The following is a 16,383-nucleotide window of genomic DNA, read 5'->3' on the forward strand; positions in this document are numbered from 1 at the left end:
TTATTCTTTGACAAAATAAGCATGGATTCTTTTTCTTTTACAAATTAAGTTTAATTGATAATTCAGCTTCAGAAATAAAAATAACTTCTAAAATGAGAGTATAAACATGTTCATTACGTGTTGTTCAGAGTTTATCTCCTTTTTTCCTTTATTAGCAGACAGTACTGATCTATTCTCTTGCCTGAATATTGTAAAGAAATTAAAACTTTAGGTAAGTGAGCTACCTGTCCCCATCCTAAAACACCGCAAGTCCCCCCAGTGGCCTCAAAGAAAGAACGACTTCCCAGTTTTTCCTTAATGTCTATGGCTGGAATATAGCACCTGCGTGAAGAAGACAGGGAGCCAGATTTCCTCTAAACATCCCCCAAAGTGTTCGGCATTAAACATAATGACTTGGGTATTTCAGGAATTTTCTAACTACCAAATACTTAATAAAACAAAGCAAATTAAGTGAAAATTATAAAGGTTGAAGGTTCTAAATGGGCCAATGTAGTAAAAGTATGAAGTTCTCTGACAGTAATGAATGGAAAATATCACACTTCCAGCTACTGATGGAAATCCATAAAAATCTGAGAAAACAGGACTGTGAGTAACAAGCACATTGCTGCTTTTCTAGTAACACTTGAATTGCTGCTTGCAACTGTTTTTGTTTGTTTACAATCCATTTCCTGATCATTGAGGACTCAGATAGAAACAGAATTCCTGCTTTATTCTCCACAAGCTGTTGACAAGACAGAAACAACAGAAAGGGGAGTCGTAGCACTTGGCAGCTCAAGCACTGGAACGCACGTCCGAGAGGTCAGACAACGCTGGGAGCACGTGTGGCATCCTCTGCCACGGGCTTCGGGTGTGGACAATGCCAGGCGCAGCGCTGGTCCGATCGGCATGCAAACACAGCAGTGCCACGCACCCAGTGCTGGCAGAAGCATCTAGTCATTCCTACTACACAAAATGAATCTGCCCAAGATATGTAAAGGTTCTGCAATTCAAGAACTCATCTCTGCTGCTGCTAAGAATAAGTCCTTCCCTACTAACTCCTTCTCCAGGTAAGAAAACCAAAGGCATAAAGTTCGGCCTGGTGAATGATTGATCAATCAGGGTGTTGGTTTCAGACCAGCCTCCTGTTAGGAACTATTACTGCAAACACCTGTTTATTTCCAAACAGAGCACTTACCTACAGTCATTTCTTGAGAACCTGTACTAACAAGCTCTAGGAAAAGCACAGAAACCTGAAATCAATCCTTAATTTTAAAAAACTCGTTTTACCTAGTGATTCCGTCTTCCTCTCTGGCCATCAGACTGACTGCTGTGTTTCCTGAGATCTCTAGAGGATAAATAAGGCATCGAAATCCACTAACTGGACTGCATACTCCTAAACAACGAAGAGTCGACTACAGTCTCTACTTAAACTTTTTAAGTACTGAAGATATTTTGGATAGTCTGGTTCTATTCCCTGGAAGTTCCACCTCACAATATTAAATTCAGCTAAAGAGACAATAGTACCATTTATACTTAAATATTGCTAATCTTTGGATAAGCAAGGAAATAAAACACTGATACCCCAAACATATTTCCCTGGTGATAATCTTATATTAGATACAAGAATATTTTTAAAGATAGCAAACATTTATTTACCAATATTTTTTCCTGGTCTTAAATCTTGGGTATTTTGGAATTTTCCATCTTGTACTTTCTCCTGTCTGTCCCTAGATCCTCCTAATTTTATACCGCAAGTAATTTGCTTTATCAAAGAAACAAACAAAAAACGCTATTTCATTGCATGTAGCTAACAATTCAGAAATAAAGAATCCTATTTATGAAGCACACTGCGTCCTAAGCCGTAGAAACTGAACTGCGGTGTTACGTCGCTGGCCGTTACTGAGCGGGTTAGCCTCTCCCTTCACCTAACGGGGCGTGTCAGTTTCCACTACGTGGGCGGGGCCGGGGGCGGGGCCGGGCTGGCGGCGATGGCTCACAGGTCGCTCTCTCCGTAGAGCGCCGAGGAGAAGGCGGCGTAGTCCAGCGCGCCGGGCACCGCTCCCGGGCCCTTGTAGGCGGGCATGCGGCTCAGGCAGTACTGCGCCTGGTCCGGGGGCAGCTCGCGCCGCAGCTCCTCTGCCAGGATGTAGGGCTGCAAGAGACGGGGTTTGCTGGTCAGTCGCGGGGAAGCCTGCAGCGGCCTGCTGCTGCTGCTACCACCGCTGCTGCCACGCGGGGGCGTCGGGTGTGGGAAGCACTGGGGGCTAGCCGCGCACCCAGCTTCCTCACCCCGAGCCGCCGCGGAGGGCGGGAGGGGTGAATACTGGGACCCCACGCGCGGGCGGCGTGTGACGTGTGTGACTTGTGCGCTAGAAAGGAGAGCCGTTTCCTGCTGGGCTTACTAAAATACGAGAAACAGGCTGCAATGGAGAAAACCTCTCTCTAAAATAAAATAAAACTGGCATTCAAAAATGGAGCCTTTTAAAAAAAATGTCACATGTCCAACAGGAAATAGGATAATTCTGGTAAAACAGACTGGCTGGTAAGAGTCACAATAAATGAATAGCAAATATCATACTGTGATTTATAAAAGGGTTTTGGGGGCTTCCATGAGCCATGGCTTATTACCTCCTAGGTCAGGTGGGCTGTCTCCCCTTCACCTCCTCCCCATGAAAAAGGATTCATTTTGAAATAAACATTCCTGATTTTATGATACTTTACCTTCACTGATGGTATAAAGGAATAGCATGGCCCTGCTAATGTGTTCTATTACCCACCTTCCTTTTGGTCTCACCCAAAACACTGGGTAAAATAATCAAATACCCGAAACTAAATTTATAGCTGCTGAGATGTTTTTTGTGTGGAGGATGATACAAAAATTCTAGACTTGCAATTAAACTAGTTAATTTCCAGACTATATGTAACGAAAAGCTTGCCAACTTTTTAACCACTGGACGGCTCCAGTTGTGTGGGCACAAGGTTGGGGCCATTGATCCTTAAGAGAAGGTCCCGGTTCCCTAACGTCTGAATTGTGTTGTTTCTTCTGAGTCTTATCTACCAACTCAGAATGCAAAATGGGGTGGAACCAGTAAAACACACACAAAAAAACTATAAAATACACACTCTTGGTTCCTCCCATAAACTCACTGTGAGGCCCAAGCTCAAATTTCGGGAGAATGTCTGTGTTTTTCTGGTCTGGGCAAACCACCACTGTTTCCCTGAGGCTTTCTGGGTTCAGTGCTGCTGCGGAGCAACAGGCACTGGCGTTGAATGGGTTTTACGTGCAGTGCTGTTCCTGTTCTCATTACAAGAATGCAGTGGGCTGGTGCAAGCGCAGAGGAAAACCTGTTCGTTCAGACCTTATCGGATGCCAGGATGCGGAAGGAGGCGATGACCTGCTCCGCCGTGTCGGTGTCGGCCGTCTCTCTGGTCATAAAGTCGATGAAGGACTGGAAGGTGACGGTCCCCTGTCCGTTGGGATCCACCAGGGTCATGATGCGGGCAAATTCGGCCTCACCCTGTGGCAAGGTTTCAAAGAAACATTTACTTCAAGAGCTCACAACAACAGACAGAGCTATTCTCCCACTCCTCCCTAAGGCCTGCAAGTTCCTTCGTGTGTAAGAATGTAAGTATTCCTGCTTCTCCTTCAGTCCTTGCAACAATTCCCAGAGTGACCTAGGTTCTCCATCCAGTGGCTGTAACAACTGCTCTGGCTGCAAGCCAGAAGCTCCTGAATGTCAGACTTCTTCTGCCCTGGGACCCACTGTCCCCCAGGCCTGAACAGAAGAAGAAGAATTCAGGGAGTGAGCTGGGCCCTTTCTAGACAACAGAGAAGAGCAACATGCTAAATAAAAGACAGTTCAGAAGATGGCTCTCATGACTTTTATTTTCAAGGCCTGAGAGGCAGCTCATGTTGAAAATACACATTAGTGGGTAACAGAGAAGTGAGGTGAGTGGTACCATGGGAGCCCACAGGGAAATGTAAGACTTCCTTAGTGGCTTATTACTAAAACCTCTTAACCTTATAAAATATTAGAGGAAATACCACTTAAAAATCATCAGGATACTATAAGCCACTGCAGGTAGGTACACTTTAAATGGGTGAACTGGATAGCATGTGAATTACATCTCAATAAAGCTGTTAAAAATCATCAGGAAAGCTTATGTTCTCTTCTTTCACTAAAAAATATCTGACTGCCCTGGCCAGGTAACTCAGTTGCTTAGAGCATTGTCCTGATACGCCAAGGCTGCAGGTTCAATCCCCAGTCAGGGCATATACAAGAATCAACCAATGAAGGCATCAATAAGTGGAACAACAAATTGATGTTTCTCTTCCTCCCTTCCTCCAAAATCAATTTAAAAAATCTGATCAATTACTAAATAAAAATGTATGTTCTAGTTCTGTGAAGTTACTTTATATAGAAGCAATCAACCTTCAAAAATATTATCCTATTCAGTGACAACGGACCAATCCCAAATGTGCTAACTGTCCTTTATGGCAACCACCTCCTGTAAAAAATCCAAGTTCAATAGAATATCCAACCTTAGTGAAATTCCCACTTCTGCCTTACCAAATCATAGCCCATGGAAATCAGGCAGGCTCTGAAATCCTCGTGATCCATCAGGCCATTCTTCCTCTGCCAACAAATATAAACAGACAAGCTGAGACTTAGAGGCAAACGAGCAACTGTACTTGATCCAGGGGACAAAACCTGGTGAGACAGGGGACACCTGGAGCTTTGCCAAGAGATTGTGAAGGTCACCACTAACTTACAGGAAGACCGGAGCCAGCACAGAGATGTTACAAAATGAATTCTTAAGAAGGGAGAAGGGAGGTGGGCAACAGACTGGAAAGAAAAAAGACCACGCATTCCAGAAAGCAATGGAAGGCCATACCCAGTGCTATGGACCATGACCTAGTCAGGAGCTGACAACTGCCACCCACTGATGACAGAGCATATCCCACACCACTCTCAGGTCCTAGACCGCGATGGAGCGGCCCCTCCGTGTGGCAAACTTGGCCTTAGCCCTGATCCTGTGAAGGTCTACACAGAGCAGCTCACAGAGAGGCCGAGTGGACGACGGCACTCCCAGTGGAGCGAAGGCCAGGCAGGACACACGGAGGCCCAGGTTCTAGTGACACAGGTGTCCACCCAAGCCCTGGGTGCGATGCGGAGCACAGGCTGCACTGAAGACTTCCTTGAGGGTTTTGAGAGGACAGTTAAGGTGCTAGCACCAAATATAAAACTAAAGATAAGAAAACACTTTTATTATTGGCCAAGCCAAATTAGTAAGTAGAGGTTCTTTTCTGGTATTTTCATAGTCCCCAAAGCTCACATCAGAGGTTCCTTTTTCTGTGAATGTCTGTTCTCACACCTCTGTGATCAGTCCTCAGTCACCCGTGTTCCTCTCTGCAGCATCTTCAAAGCAATGCTCCCCACGGTGGACACTCTTCCCTCCCCACCGTCTCCCTCCCTCTCAGGGTTCCTTCTCCGGCTCTCCTGCCTCCTTTCTGCGGGGTTAATTCCCTGGGATCTGGGCCTCTCTATTCTTGCTCTCCAGACCTTCTCTTGCCAGAGACGACCGTTAGCTTTCAGCCCTGAAGTCCAGAACGGGATGCCTCACTCAGCAGGGCACCTCCAATTCAGCAGCACCCTTTTCTTGTGTTCTCAAGGCTCAGAGTTTCCAGGTCATTTTTAACTTTTCCCTTGCCCTCAGCAACCTGTCATTAAATTGTTAGCTTTCTGTGGTAACTGATCTGTCTGTTCTCTTCTCTTCATTCCCAGCACTCCTATCTCTCAGTTGGGAAGTTCACATTCCTCTTCCCTCACACCTGACCCTCTGCTCACTTTCTCTCCCCTCCCCCACCCCCGCAGCCCCTCTTACCCACCACTGAAGCCAGCACCTTAGACCTACCATACCTCCTCTCTACAGCCCCAGCAACATGCCTGCAGGCCACAGGGTTGGGCCTCTGCTATTCCTGTCTCTCCTTTTTAATGAGAAGAGCAAGTGAAGTGGATTGTGTCCCTGACACCTCTCCCCACGACTTCCAGCAAACTCTGTTTCCCTCCAAGACACGTAACGCTTAACATTTCATTCAAACAAATGTTCCAGCTTGGAAGGTTCTGCATCAGCCTCCTCGGACTTTTGTTGCAAAGAGCAGTCTCATTATCTTGGATTCACATAAAGATGCGTTTCTAATGTGACAGGGCCAAATGAGCGAGAGCTGTCCAACAAGCCCAGGTGGGTCTGTGCAGGAACAAGGATGAATTATTTCCGACCACGGAAACCTGAACGTCAACGAATGAAGTCAGGGCATGTTTCCACACTAAGAAGCCGAAACCAGGCCAACTTCCATCTCTACATCCACCCGGGATTCTTTATTCAGGCCTCAGCCCCCGATCAGAAGTCTACTGTTTGGGAATCTCTCATGGGCCTGCCTTTGGCTGGGCCTGCCCACAAGCATCTTAACCATTTCCTGATATTTGTAAATCATTAGCAGGGTCCCAAACAAAGTGATGGCATGTCCTATTTTTCATATCTTTAACAAATGGAATATGGCCTTTATGATAACCAAACTGGGAATTTTCTTATAAGTAATTGGCGTTACTCAATATTGAAATCAAAGTACACTTAACATTTTATAAATGATCACCATTTTGTTGGTGCGTTTTCCTTAAAACATTTCAAGAGTTGGCTTTGTTAATTAAAAAGAAAATTAAGTTTCATGTGTCACAAAAACAGGTTATATTTCTATCATGTACCTTACCTAAATAGTTACTTAGGAAAACCACCTTAGAGGTTTGTATTAAGTGAGCTAAATCCAACAACCTCATTTTGTTAAGGGTAAACGTTCACTTAGAACGTTCACTAGCTTTGCTGCCAAGTACAAAGGGATTTACGGGGTCCCCTGCGCACAACAGCACACAATCCTGGACGTCTGTCGCCCAGGCAACATCAGAGCTTAGCACACTCCACTGCCATGACTATTTCCCTTTGATGTTAATCATCCCCCGTCCCTGTAACCTTCCTGAGGCATTAAGACTTAAGCTAATAGCATGGATATTATCTTAAATGTATCTGAATGTCCCCAGGACTGCATTTCAAAGAACTCGAGGGGGACGTACCCGGTCAAAGTGGTTGAAGGAGGCTCTGAACTCGTTCATCTGCTCCTGGGTGATGCCCTTGGCGTCTCTTGTGAGGATCTGCGTCTCCACCTCGTTGATGGTTCTGGCGATGGTCGTCAGCAGCAGCTCCCATCCAACACGAATGTGCTACCGGGAGAAAGGAACCATCAGCAACAGGGGCTCCCAGCACGTCAATCTTGCCCAAAGGCAGATATGTAGGACTTACTACAGACTTTCTACACTGTTTCACTCCACTTTTTGCAAAATTCTGCAGTGAGAAATACTCAGAAGCAAGGCCAGGATTCTAACAGTGACAATTGACACTTTGTAAACAAAATATACAATGCTCTCAGTCTCTCTGTCACTAGAAATATCTTTCCATTTCCAAAGTAGCAGGAGAGGCCCTTGGTTATACCCTCTGGCTCCCAGGGAGATCAAGCTGGGTCAAACTGGCAGACACGTGATTTCTGATAATCTCTCTGAAGCTGTGCAATGACTTCCTGTTGTGATGATGTTGCTGATGATACCATTATGTAGTGCTTATTGTAGCTCACAAGCCTTTTCCCAAGTGGTGATGGAAAGATCCCTACCCTCCACACCTGCAGAACTTAACAGGGTCAAACGAGACAGGTGTGGGAAAAACACCCCAAGTGAGATGGTCACAAGCAGGAACAGCGGCACAGGCATGCGTGGTGACGGTACCTCCATGGTGTAGTTCGTGTGCCTGTTGTCAAAGACCAGGGCCTCCTGGATGAGCTGGTGGTCTCCCTCGAGCTTGTCGATGTTGTTCTTGTAGTTGATGATGTTGTGCTCGTACTGCTTCAGCTGATTCATCTGGTCCTCCAGGGACGCTGTGATCTGGATGGAGCTCCGGGCAATCTCCTGATGCAAAGCACAGGGGGAGACACAGGTGAGTGGGGGTCGGCACGCCCACTCTGCTCTGGACGCGAGGCCAGCAGCAGCCAATGTTGCTTCACTATCTCAGATGAAGTGAGAAACAGGAAAGTGCCACAGAACAGAACTACTCTAGTTCTAGTCCATCTAGCAAATGAGGGGAAAAATCAACTAGGGTCAAGAACAACAAAGCAAGAGGAGTAAGAAATGGGCTGCCCCAGTCTGGGTGCAGAGAAGGAGGCTCCTGTCTGCAGAGTTGCAGGATCAGCCACGCCAGCAGCTGCCACGCTGGTTGGACGAGGGCGCACCCTCAGGTGAAAGGATTCCTTCCAGCTTCTGATGTGCTCCTCTCAGAAGTTAACGCTTTATCACCAAAGGGGAAGTTGGGAGAAAAAGAAGTGCGCCACTGCACGTCTCCCGGCTGTTCCTGGTGGTAAAACGGACCCAGAAAGCAGTGCTGTTCAAAGATCACTCTGCCTTACTTAAAGTTCCGAAAATGCAAAGTGTTTATGACCCTTCACGTGTCCTTCCTCCTTGGGGGGAATGGCTGACCAGCCCAGGTCCTGCGGAGGTTAAGCTGAGAAAAAGCCCCATCATCGTTTTTAATACCAAAATGAATGGGTGGCAGCAAGAACAACCCCGTCCCCATGAGTGTGCCATGCATGCCCTGTGATGCCCACGGGAGCACTGGCTGCAGAAGCCTGGGGACAACCAGAGCTACGGCACGAGAGGCACCACAGCTACGTCTCAGCTCTGGGACTGACTTCCAACTTGCAGCAAATTCTCTGAGGGCTCCAACCTACCTCCATCTTGTTCTGGATCCAGGGCCCGATGGCGTTGGCCTGAGCAGCAAACTGGCGGCGCAGGCGCTCGTTGGCATGCTGGCGGGCCAGCTCCTCCTGCAGGGACTGATCCCGGATGGGCACGAGCTGCTTCACCTGTCAGGGCCCAAGGGCAACAGGGGTTAGAGGCCAGCTTTATTCCAATGGGGGTGACCAAAGGATACGGTAATGGTCCAAAGGGTGGTGATGGCAATGGTGAGGGTCAGGGAGGGAAGGGTGCGGGAGGGAAGGAGAGGAAGGAGTGTGGGAGTCCCAACTCTAGGACTAAAGGGACAGTCCATTCTAGCTTTGACTGCCACCCAGTGCCACCCAGTGCCTGCTTAAGGCTGGGTACATCTGTGATGGGGACACTGAAATTCCTCTCAGCTGCAGCTCTCACCCCGCTGGCCCGGGTCCAGAGTACACAGGATTTGTGAACTTGAGTGATGGAAAACGGGCACCTTTATTTTCACTCTCTAATTGAAAGTTAGCACTTCCTTGGATTATGAATGTGGGCAGCAAGTCCATAGTGGGATTTAGCAATACTGTGACTTCATTGCAATAGAAATCACAGACATTCTCATATAACATTGGTGAGCGCCTGCCTCTCGAAACACGGCTGCTTCAGCATCTTTAGACCCGCCCTTAGATCTTGATTTCAATGTGTTACTAAGAAGCACATACATTACTCCATCCCAACTTTAAAACATATTTTAATGACTATAGTTTAATGTAACTTCTTTCTGCTCAAAATACTCAAAACCTTTGAGTATTTATTTGAATTTACAAATATTATCATCAGGAGGGATCCACAGGCTTCCCCAGACTGCGAAAGAGTCCAAGACAGACCAAGCCAAGGACCCTGGCTCAGTCCTGTGGGACGTCGGCGCACAGGAAGGCACTGCGCCCCCCTGCCCCTCGTGTCCATCCACTCGCGCCCTGAGATGTGTGCTTCAATGCTATCCTCCATTCTCTCTGAATCAACAGACAAAAGAGCTGCTGCAGAAGTCTTTTTGTGTATCCTGCAAAACTGCTGCTGAAGACATTGTTCAACTTCCCTTTCACAGACGCCCTTGCGGCCTATTTGCTTTATAACTTAGTGAATGGAGAAGAGTTCGTCTCCCTTGAAGAAATGGTATTTCCCTTTTTTCAAGGAGTCTACCTAGCTGAACATGCTCCCTTTTCTCTTGGCTGTCGGAAGACCGGGGCTGAGTGGAAAGCTCCAGGGTGCAGTGACTCCCCACTGCCCCCTTCCGACGCCTGGTTTTCCCTTTTGCATTGCCTGTAACTACATAAGTACTGTGGGTGTTTTCACAGCAAGCACCTCACGGCCGTGGGACTCACTCCCTAACGACTGTGTGAGCCCACAGATGACTGTGCTGTAATCTTAGCCATGAAAACGAATCTTTCTTAACAATGAGACAGCAGGTTCAAATGAGCTCATTTACACTATCACTGAATTTTTTTTTTAATCCTCACCTGAGGACATTTCTTTTTTCATTGCTCTTAGCGACAGAGGGAGAGAGTGAAACATTAATGTGAGAAAGAATCATTGATTGGTTGCCTCCTGTACATGCCCGGACCAGGGGGATTGGTACCTGGACTGAGAATCATACATCCAGACTCGGGGGTCACACACACCTGAGCCGGGACTGGGGATTGAACCTGTACCCTAGGTACGTACCCTGACTAGGAATCAAACCCTCAACCTTTCGGTTACGGGATGATGCTCCAACCAACTGAGTCACGCCGGCCAGGGCTATCACTGAGTTTGAGGGCAGTTTCCCACAATTTAAAGGGCAGCAAGTTAGGAGGGTACTTTAGTTCCCCGGATGCAGTGTTCTAAGCAATTCTTCTGAATTGAAAATTCGCACACATTTGGGACATGTTTACCCCATATTCTAAAAATTCTTTAATGAAACACTACAGGCAAGATGATGCCCCCAAATTTTCAGCTGAGGATTTAAAAATGGTTTCCCTTATGGTATCAGTATCATAACCTTTACGGATTTTGCCAACATTTATAAGACTTTCTGGAAGAAAAATCATCTCTCCTTTCCTCACGAACCACAGAAATTGCTGAATGGAATATAAGAATTTAACATATTTTGTCTGTGAGATTTGGGGTAAATGAAGCAAAATCAGGCAGTCACTCTAACCCCCTGGGTTTTTGACTGCCCTCAGCCTTGGCTGCACGAAGGGTCCAGCCCCGCACCCGGCCCCTGCCACCCACCTTCTCCCACTTGGTCCGGAGCTCGTCCATGGTGACGGTGCTGTAGGGGTTACTGGAGCTGACCCTGATGTTGTAGCTCTGGATCACCTTCTCCACCTCGTTCTGGATGGCCATGATGGACTGCCGCTCACCGTCCGCCTCTGGCAGCGTGGCCTTGAACTGCTCGTGGGCGGTGATCAAGCTCTAGCCAGAGACACGAGAGGGGAAACCAGTCTCGCTTACGTGCACCTCACAGTCTGCCAGGCTCCCGCCTGCACGTGTACAAAAGCCTCTGTGACTGTACCAACCTCAGGAGGAAAACAAGTGCTGGATGTTTTGCAAAAGGCTATTTTGTGCACAAAAGTCAAGTTCCTTGAAATGGAACAAAAGGTATCGGGATGACTAATCGATGGCTATAAATACAAAGTCTTCAAAAAACAATGTTTTCTTTTTTAAAAAAAATCTTAAAAATAATCTTGCTTTTGTTATTTTCAACCCTCAGCTATTGTTTAGGCCTTACTCTCCACTGAGGAGAACTTAACTTTGCTGCCCTTTCTAATGACAGTTTTACCTTTAAAGTCCAACAAAATAACCCAGTATTTGCTGCCTTTATGCCTAGAGACCACTAGGAAGTATATCTCTTACTCCTCAAAAAAAAAAAAAAAAAAAAAAAGCTGCAGAAACCAAGTCTGTCCCTTAAGTCTTCATAAAACTGCCATCTACCAAATGGAGCGTTTGGCCCTGATCTGTGAGACAGCAGCCCCTCCGTTCAGCTGGCACATGGATGGCACGTGGACCACCTTCTAGTGCAAAGTAACATTCACTTCAGGTGCTGCCACGGCCCAGCTGCCAGCACCTTGCACTGAACAAAGAAATGACTTCGGGCATTGAGTATGGCTCCCCGGGCATCTTAGAAGCCTCACTCACTCCAAACATAAATGAGTTTAGGTCGTTGATCCCTGACAGAGTGTACGCAAGACACACCATCACAGCCTCCTCCACAAGACAAAAGCAATGTCCAATAAAGTAATTGCTTTCCCCTTCACCCAGGTGCAAACCCTTCTAGAATGCCTCTTGCATTCTAGGGAGAAGTGGGTTCAAATCCCAGTCTTCAGTATCTCCTTTATATTTGCATCCTTTTTGATGACCTATCTATATTTCACAGAAAAAACAATTTAAAAGTACTATATTTTTATATTCTACTCCACATCAAATTCACTGTACAATGGTCTTTAAATATATTGGGTCCTGGCTATTGGAGAGTAACTCTCTCCCCTAACACGGCCACTTAGTAGTCTCCTTTACAGCTTTTAAGTCCAGCAGGAAAAAGGAGAGTATTTGTACTGTGGGAGGCAGAAGGTGCTGATTTGTGGTTGCGGATGGTTTATCATCCGGCAAAACTCAGCAGACTTCAGTAAACGTCCATGAGCACACATTCTGCGTCGTGATTAACTCGGTAGCTGGGAAACTCATAACTCGCCATGAATGGCTCCAAGAGCATTCATGTCTATTTTGCTCAAGGATCCCACATTTTTGCTAAAGGACAGATCCTTTTAGATATAGTCACCATCATCTGACTGATGTTCATTCAGTTAATTTGGCAGCAAAGGGTGGAGTGCACATTTTAAAGCTAACGGGTAACGTGGGCTTTCTAATCACATTTCTCTCGGTAGAAAAATGAAACAAACTGATGCGGGTCGGACGGCGAGGACTGGGCCCACCTGGATCTCCTCGATGCTGTGCACGATGAACATGTCCTGCAGGTCCTCCATGGCGCCTTCCATCCAGTTGTTGAAAGGAGCGGCTCTCTTGGCAAACTCCAGGTGAAGCTGGTCGATGGTTTCTAGCAATTTCTCAGTTCTCTGAAGATTAAACAGAAGCGAACGTAATCAGAGATGAAACAAGAAAAATGATCTGAAAATGTACATGCATTCCAGAACAATACACGATCACCCGACGTGTGGTCCCTCACAATGCTTTCATCATTACCGTGTTTACGCACAAGACCGGCCCCTGTTCCAGCAGTCAGGCTAAGCCCTGCAGGTCTCTGAAGGGTCTTCTCGATCAAAGAAGGGTCTGATAACCCCTGAAGTAGCCTGGTTTCGAAAGTACTTGGAGGGATCTGTTAGGTAGCAGCTGGGAGCTGGGAATGAGTGGCCAAAGGGGAAATAAAGCCAAGCCCTGGCCATTCCAGTCTAACCAAGAATTTGACACAGGAGGCTGGAAGCAAAAGGAAGTCATGTCTCAGCAATTGACTCAACAGTCCTGAGCTCGGTTTGATAAGACTGCTGGGTGTCCCAGCACTACAAGCAAAACAGCCCGGGAGAGGGGAGAATCCTCGAGATGGCGCTAAGAAAAAGGGCTTCCGTAACAATCTTACTAAGATGGCTGGGTGTCCGGAATATTACCAGCAAGAATTATACAGGAAGGGGGGATAGTCCTTGAGATTCTATGCTGGGAAAAGGAGCTTCTGTAACAATTTCACTAACTAAGACAAAGAGCCTTTACTATCTGAGAGAGAAAGCCTTTGTAGCTGTACATTACTGCCAAGGGGGAAGGGGGGGCACCTAGAAGCCAGCTGAGGTACATTAACTCCTGAACCCCAATAGTCGGCATACTTCCATTAGCTAACTACCCACTTGAAGCCTCGGCTCAAGTGTATAGAACAAACTCACTATCTTCTAACAAACTTACTAACAACTTTCTTTCCTCCACATGTGGGGCACTCAGACTAGCTGGGTGCCTGCTTGCAGCTTTGTGCTCCTGTGTGTTTCCGAAATAAACTTGCCACCTCATTTCCACTACACGTGTTTGTCTCTCGCTTGAATTCATCTCGTGTGGTGAGACGAGAACCAAGGTGGGGAAGGGAGGCCTCCTGACTCGGGTCTCCCTCCCCACCTGTAGCAGAGGCCCTAAACGCCACCTCTCTGAAAACTGAGAAGCCCCAGAGTGCACATAGTAACCTGGTTTTTAAGTTAGAGGAGGTGACTCCCTAGCCATGCTGGGTAACAGAAAAGTCGGGGCAGCTTCCTCGTTTTCATCAACACTGTGCAGAGAAGATGCCTTTCTCAAAAGTCACTCACCTCATGAAGACAGGTGGAGCTACAGCTTAATGTTCTCCAGTCCTCATTCGGCATTTAACACAGACTTCTTCTTTGCCTTTCGGGCAAACGAAAGCACAGGGCTTCCGGCCAGAGCAAGGCACCTCTTGTGTCGTGTGGCGGAGAGGATGGCGAGCAGACAACAGGGAAAGTACCCGGTATCTACACGTCATCCATTATCACATTCATTTTTTCCTCCATTTCTAAAATACATGAGCTATGCATGTCACACGCCTGGCCCTTCCTCTCTCTCAACACTTCTTTCTCTAGGTGGACACGTAACAGCCATTTGGCATCTAGGATGGCATCTGATATCATGTATTTTAAAATTTCCCCAGAGTTAGGGTGAAAAGTCTCAGGGAACTGGAAACTGCTTCTTTCCTGCACATCATCTGAGTCTTCATGGTGACAGATAATTAGAGACAGTCATCCCCCTTATCTGTGCTTTCACCTTCTGCGGTTTCGGCTACCCACGGACCATCACTACCTGAAAATACTGCATTTCTCCAGCCACGGACACCCTCTGCTCTGACACCCAACCACCAGCATCCACGTGGCTCGAAGGCCCAGGACTAAGGAAAGCAGATGACCCTCCTTCGGAGGTATTTCCAGAAGGCCAGCAGTAGCCTAACCTGCGTCACTTAGTGCCCCTCATCTCACACCAGCACTAGACGGTAAAGACAGGACAGTAAGATATTTTGAGAGAGAGAGAGACCACATTCACATAACTTTTGTTATAGTATATTGTTAAAACTGTTCTATTTTATTATTGTTGTTGTTACTCTACTACTGGGCCTAATTTATAAATTAAGCTTTATCACAGGTATGTATCAATAGGAAAAACCACATATACACGGTGCAGTATTGTCTGCGGCTTAACGCCTCCACTGGGGGTGTTGGTCTTATCCCCTGAGTATGAGGGAGGACTGCAGTACAGCTAAACGCCAGCTACTTCCTGCTGTTTATGCACGTCCTAAACTTGAGTAAAGCCAATTCATCCTGACTCTTTTCCTATTATTTTTCTTACACCAACATTAGTTGCCATTTCCCTTTGCACATCTCGAGTTAAGTTCTTCCTGACCTTGACTCAGTCACAGCTCAATTTACTCTTATGTAAGGACTTCTGGAAAGTCACTGTCATTACTACTGGATACAAAATTGGTTTATACCATAATCTCATGACCCCTGGATTTTTAATTCAAACGTGCAGGGCACTGCTATATGGATAAATTATAGTACAAAGCTTCCAACTTCTTGGAAGCTTCATTTGCCTCTTTTTTCCTACTTTTCATACTCTCTTTAGAGGCTCCTTTCACTGGATAATCTGTTTTGTTTTATACATGTAATGCCACAGAAAAACAAGAAATTAATAACAGTGACTTAATTTAAAAAGCCTCTATTTGCCCTGGCTGGTGTGGCTCAGTGGATTGAGCACAGGCTGTTAACCAAGGGGTCGCTGGTTCAATTCCCTGTCAGGGCACGTGCCTGGGAGAGGCAACCACACATTGATGTTTCTCTCCTTCTCTTTCTCTCTCCCTTCACCTCTTTCTCTTAAAAAAAAAAAAAAAAAAAAAAGCCTCTTTTAAAAGGTTTCACGTCATCCTGGCTAGGTAGCTGATTGGTTATAGTATCTCCCCGATACGCCAACGTTGTGGGTTTGATCCCTGGTCAGGGCAAATACGAGAACCAACCAATGACTGCATGAACAAGTAGAACAACAAATTGATGTTTGTCTCTCTCTCTCTCTCTCAAATCAATACTTTTTTAAAAAAAGGCCGCACGTCATCAGTGGCTCGGAGACCTCACCTCCAGGGCCTCTCTCCTCTTCTGTGTCAGCGTGCCCAGCCGGTCCCACTGGTCACAGATCTTCTGGCAGCGATCGTTGACGTTCACGGCATCATGGTAGTCCAGCTCACTGTCAGAAGCGAAAGTAAAGATCGGCTTTCGCAGCTGACTTCAGGAAGAATGAGCATGGGTCCAAATAAATGGATCACATATATATTTTTTAAGGCTCTGAGAGAACTGGCAGGAATTTCAGCGTTTTGTTAACCATCGCCACTGCAAACATGATCACTATTCCGACAAATCATGAGAAAAATTGGCAAAGCTTTGCTGGTCAAAATGGTTGTAAACAGAGATAAATGGTGTCTCTTTGATGCCTCAGGCTGATTATTCTCCCTCCGATTTCTTGGCCGGACCCCCAGAGAGCATTATTTTAAGTGGCAGTGTACCAGTAAGTGAAGCCAACT

General features: G+C 46.5%; 1 protein-coding gene across 1 annotated transcript in view; it reads right to left on the reverse strand.

Moving 5' to 3' along the window:
• Positions 1-688: 688 nt before the first annotated feature.
• ACTN2 (actinin alpha 2) overlaps positions 689-16,383 on the reverse strand; it is a 67,237-nt gene continuing 51,542 nt past the window's right edge. Inside the window, exons 13-21 of the mRNA XM_024561870.4 lie at positions 15,941-16,049; positions 12,755-12,895; positions 11,055-11,237; positions 8,804-8,938; positions 7,809-7,988; positions 7,107-7,253; positions 4,551-4,616; positions 3,339-3,497; positions 689-2,131 (exon numbers count right to left, since the gene is read on the reverse strand). Coding sequence (XP_024417638.1) covers positions 1,973-2,131; positions 3,339-3,497; positions 4,551-4,616; positions 7,107-7,253; positions 7,809-7,988; positions 8,804-8,938; positions 11,055-11,237; positions 12,755-12,895; positions 15,941-16,049 — 1,279 coding nt within the window. The 3' untranslated portion in view covers positions 689-1,972. The remainder of the gene's footprint in view (positions 2,132-3,338; positions 3,498-4,550; positions 4,617-7,106; positions 7,254-7,808; positions 7,989-8,803; positions 8,939-11,054; positions 11,238-12,754; positions 12,896-15,940; positions 16,050-16,383) is intronic.

This window comes from Desmodus rotundus, chromosome 10, assembly GCF_022682495.2.
Source record: "Desmodus rotundus isolate HL8 chromosome 10, HLdesRot8A.1, whole genome shotgun sequence".
NCBI lineage: Eukaryota > Metazoa > Chordata > Mammalia > Chiroptera > Phyllostomidae > Desmodus > Desmodus rotundus.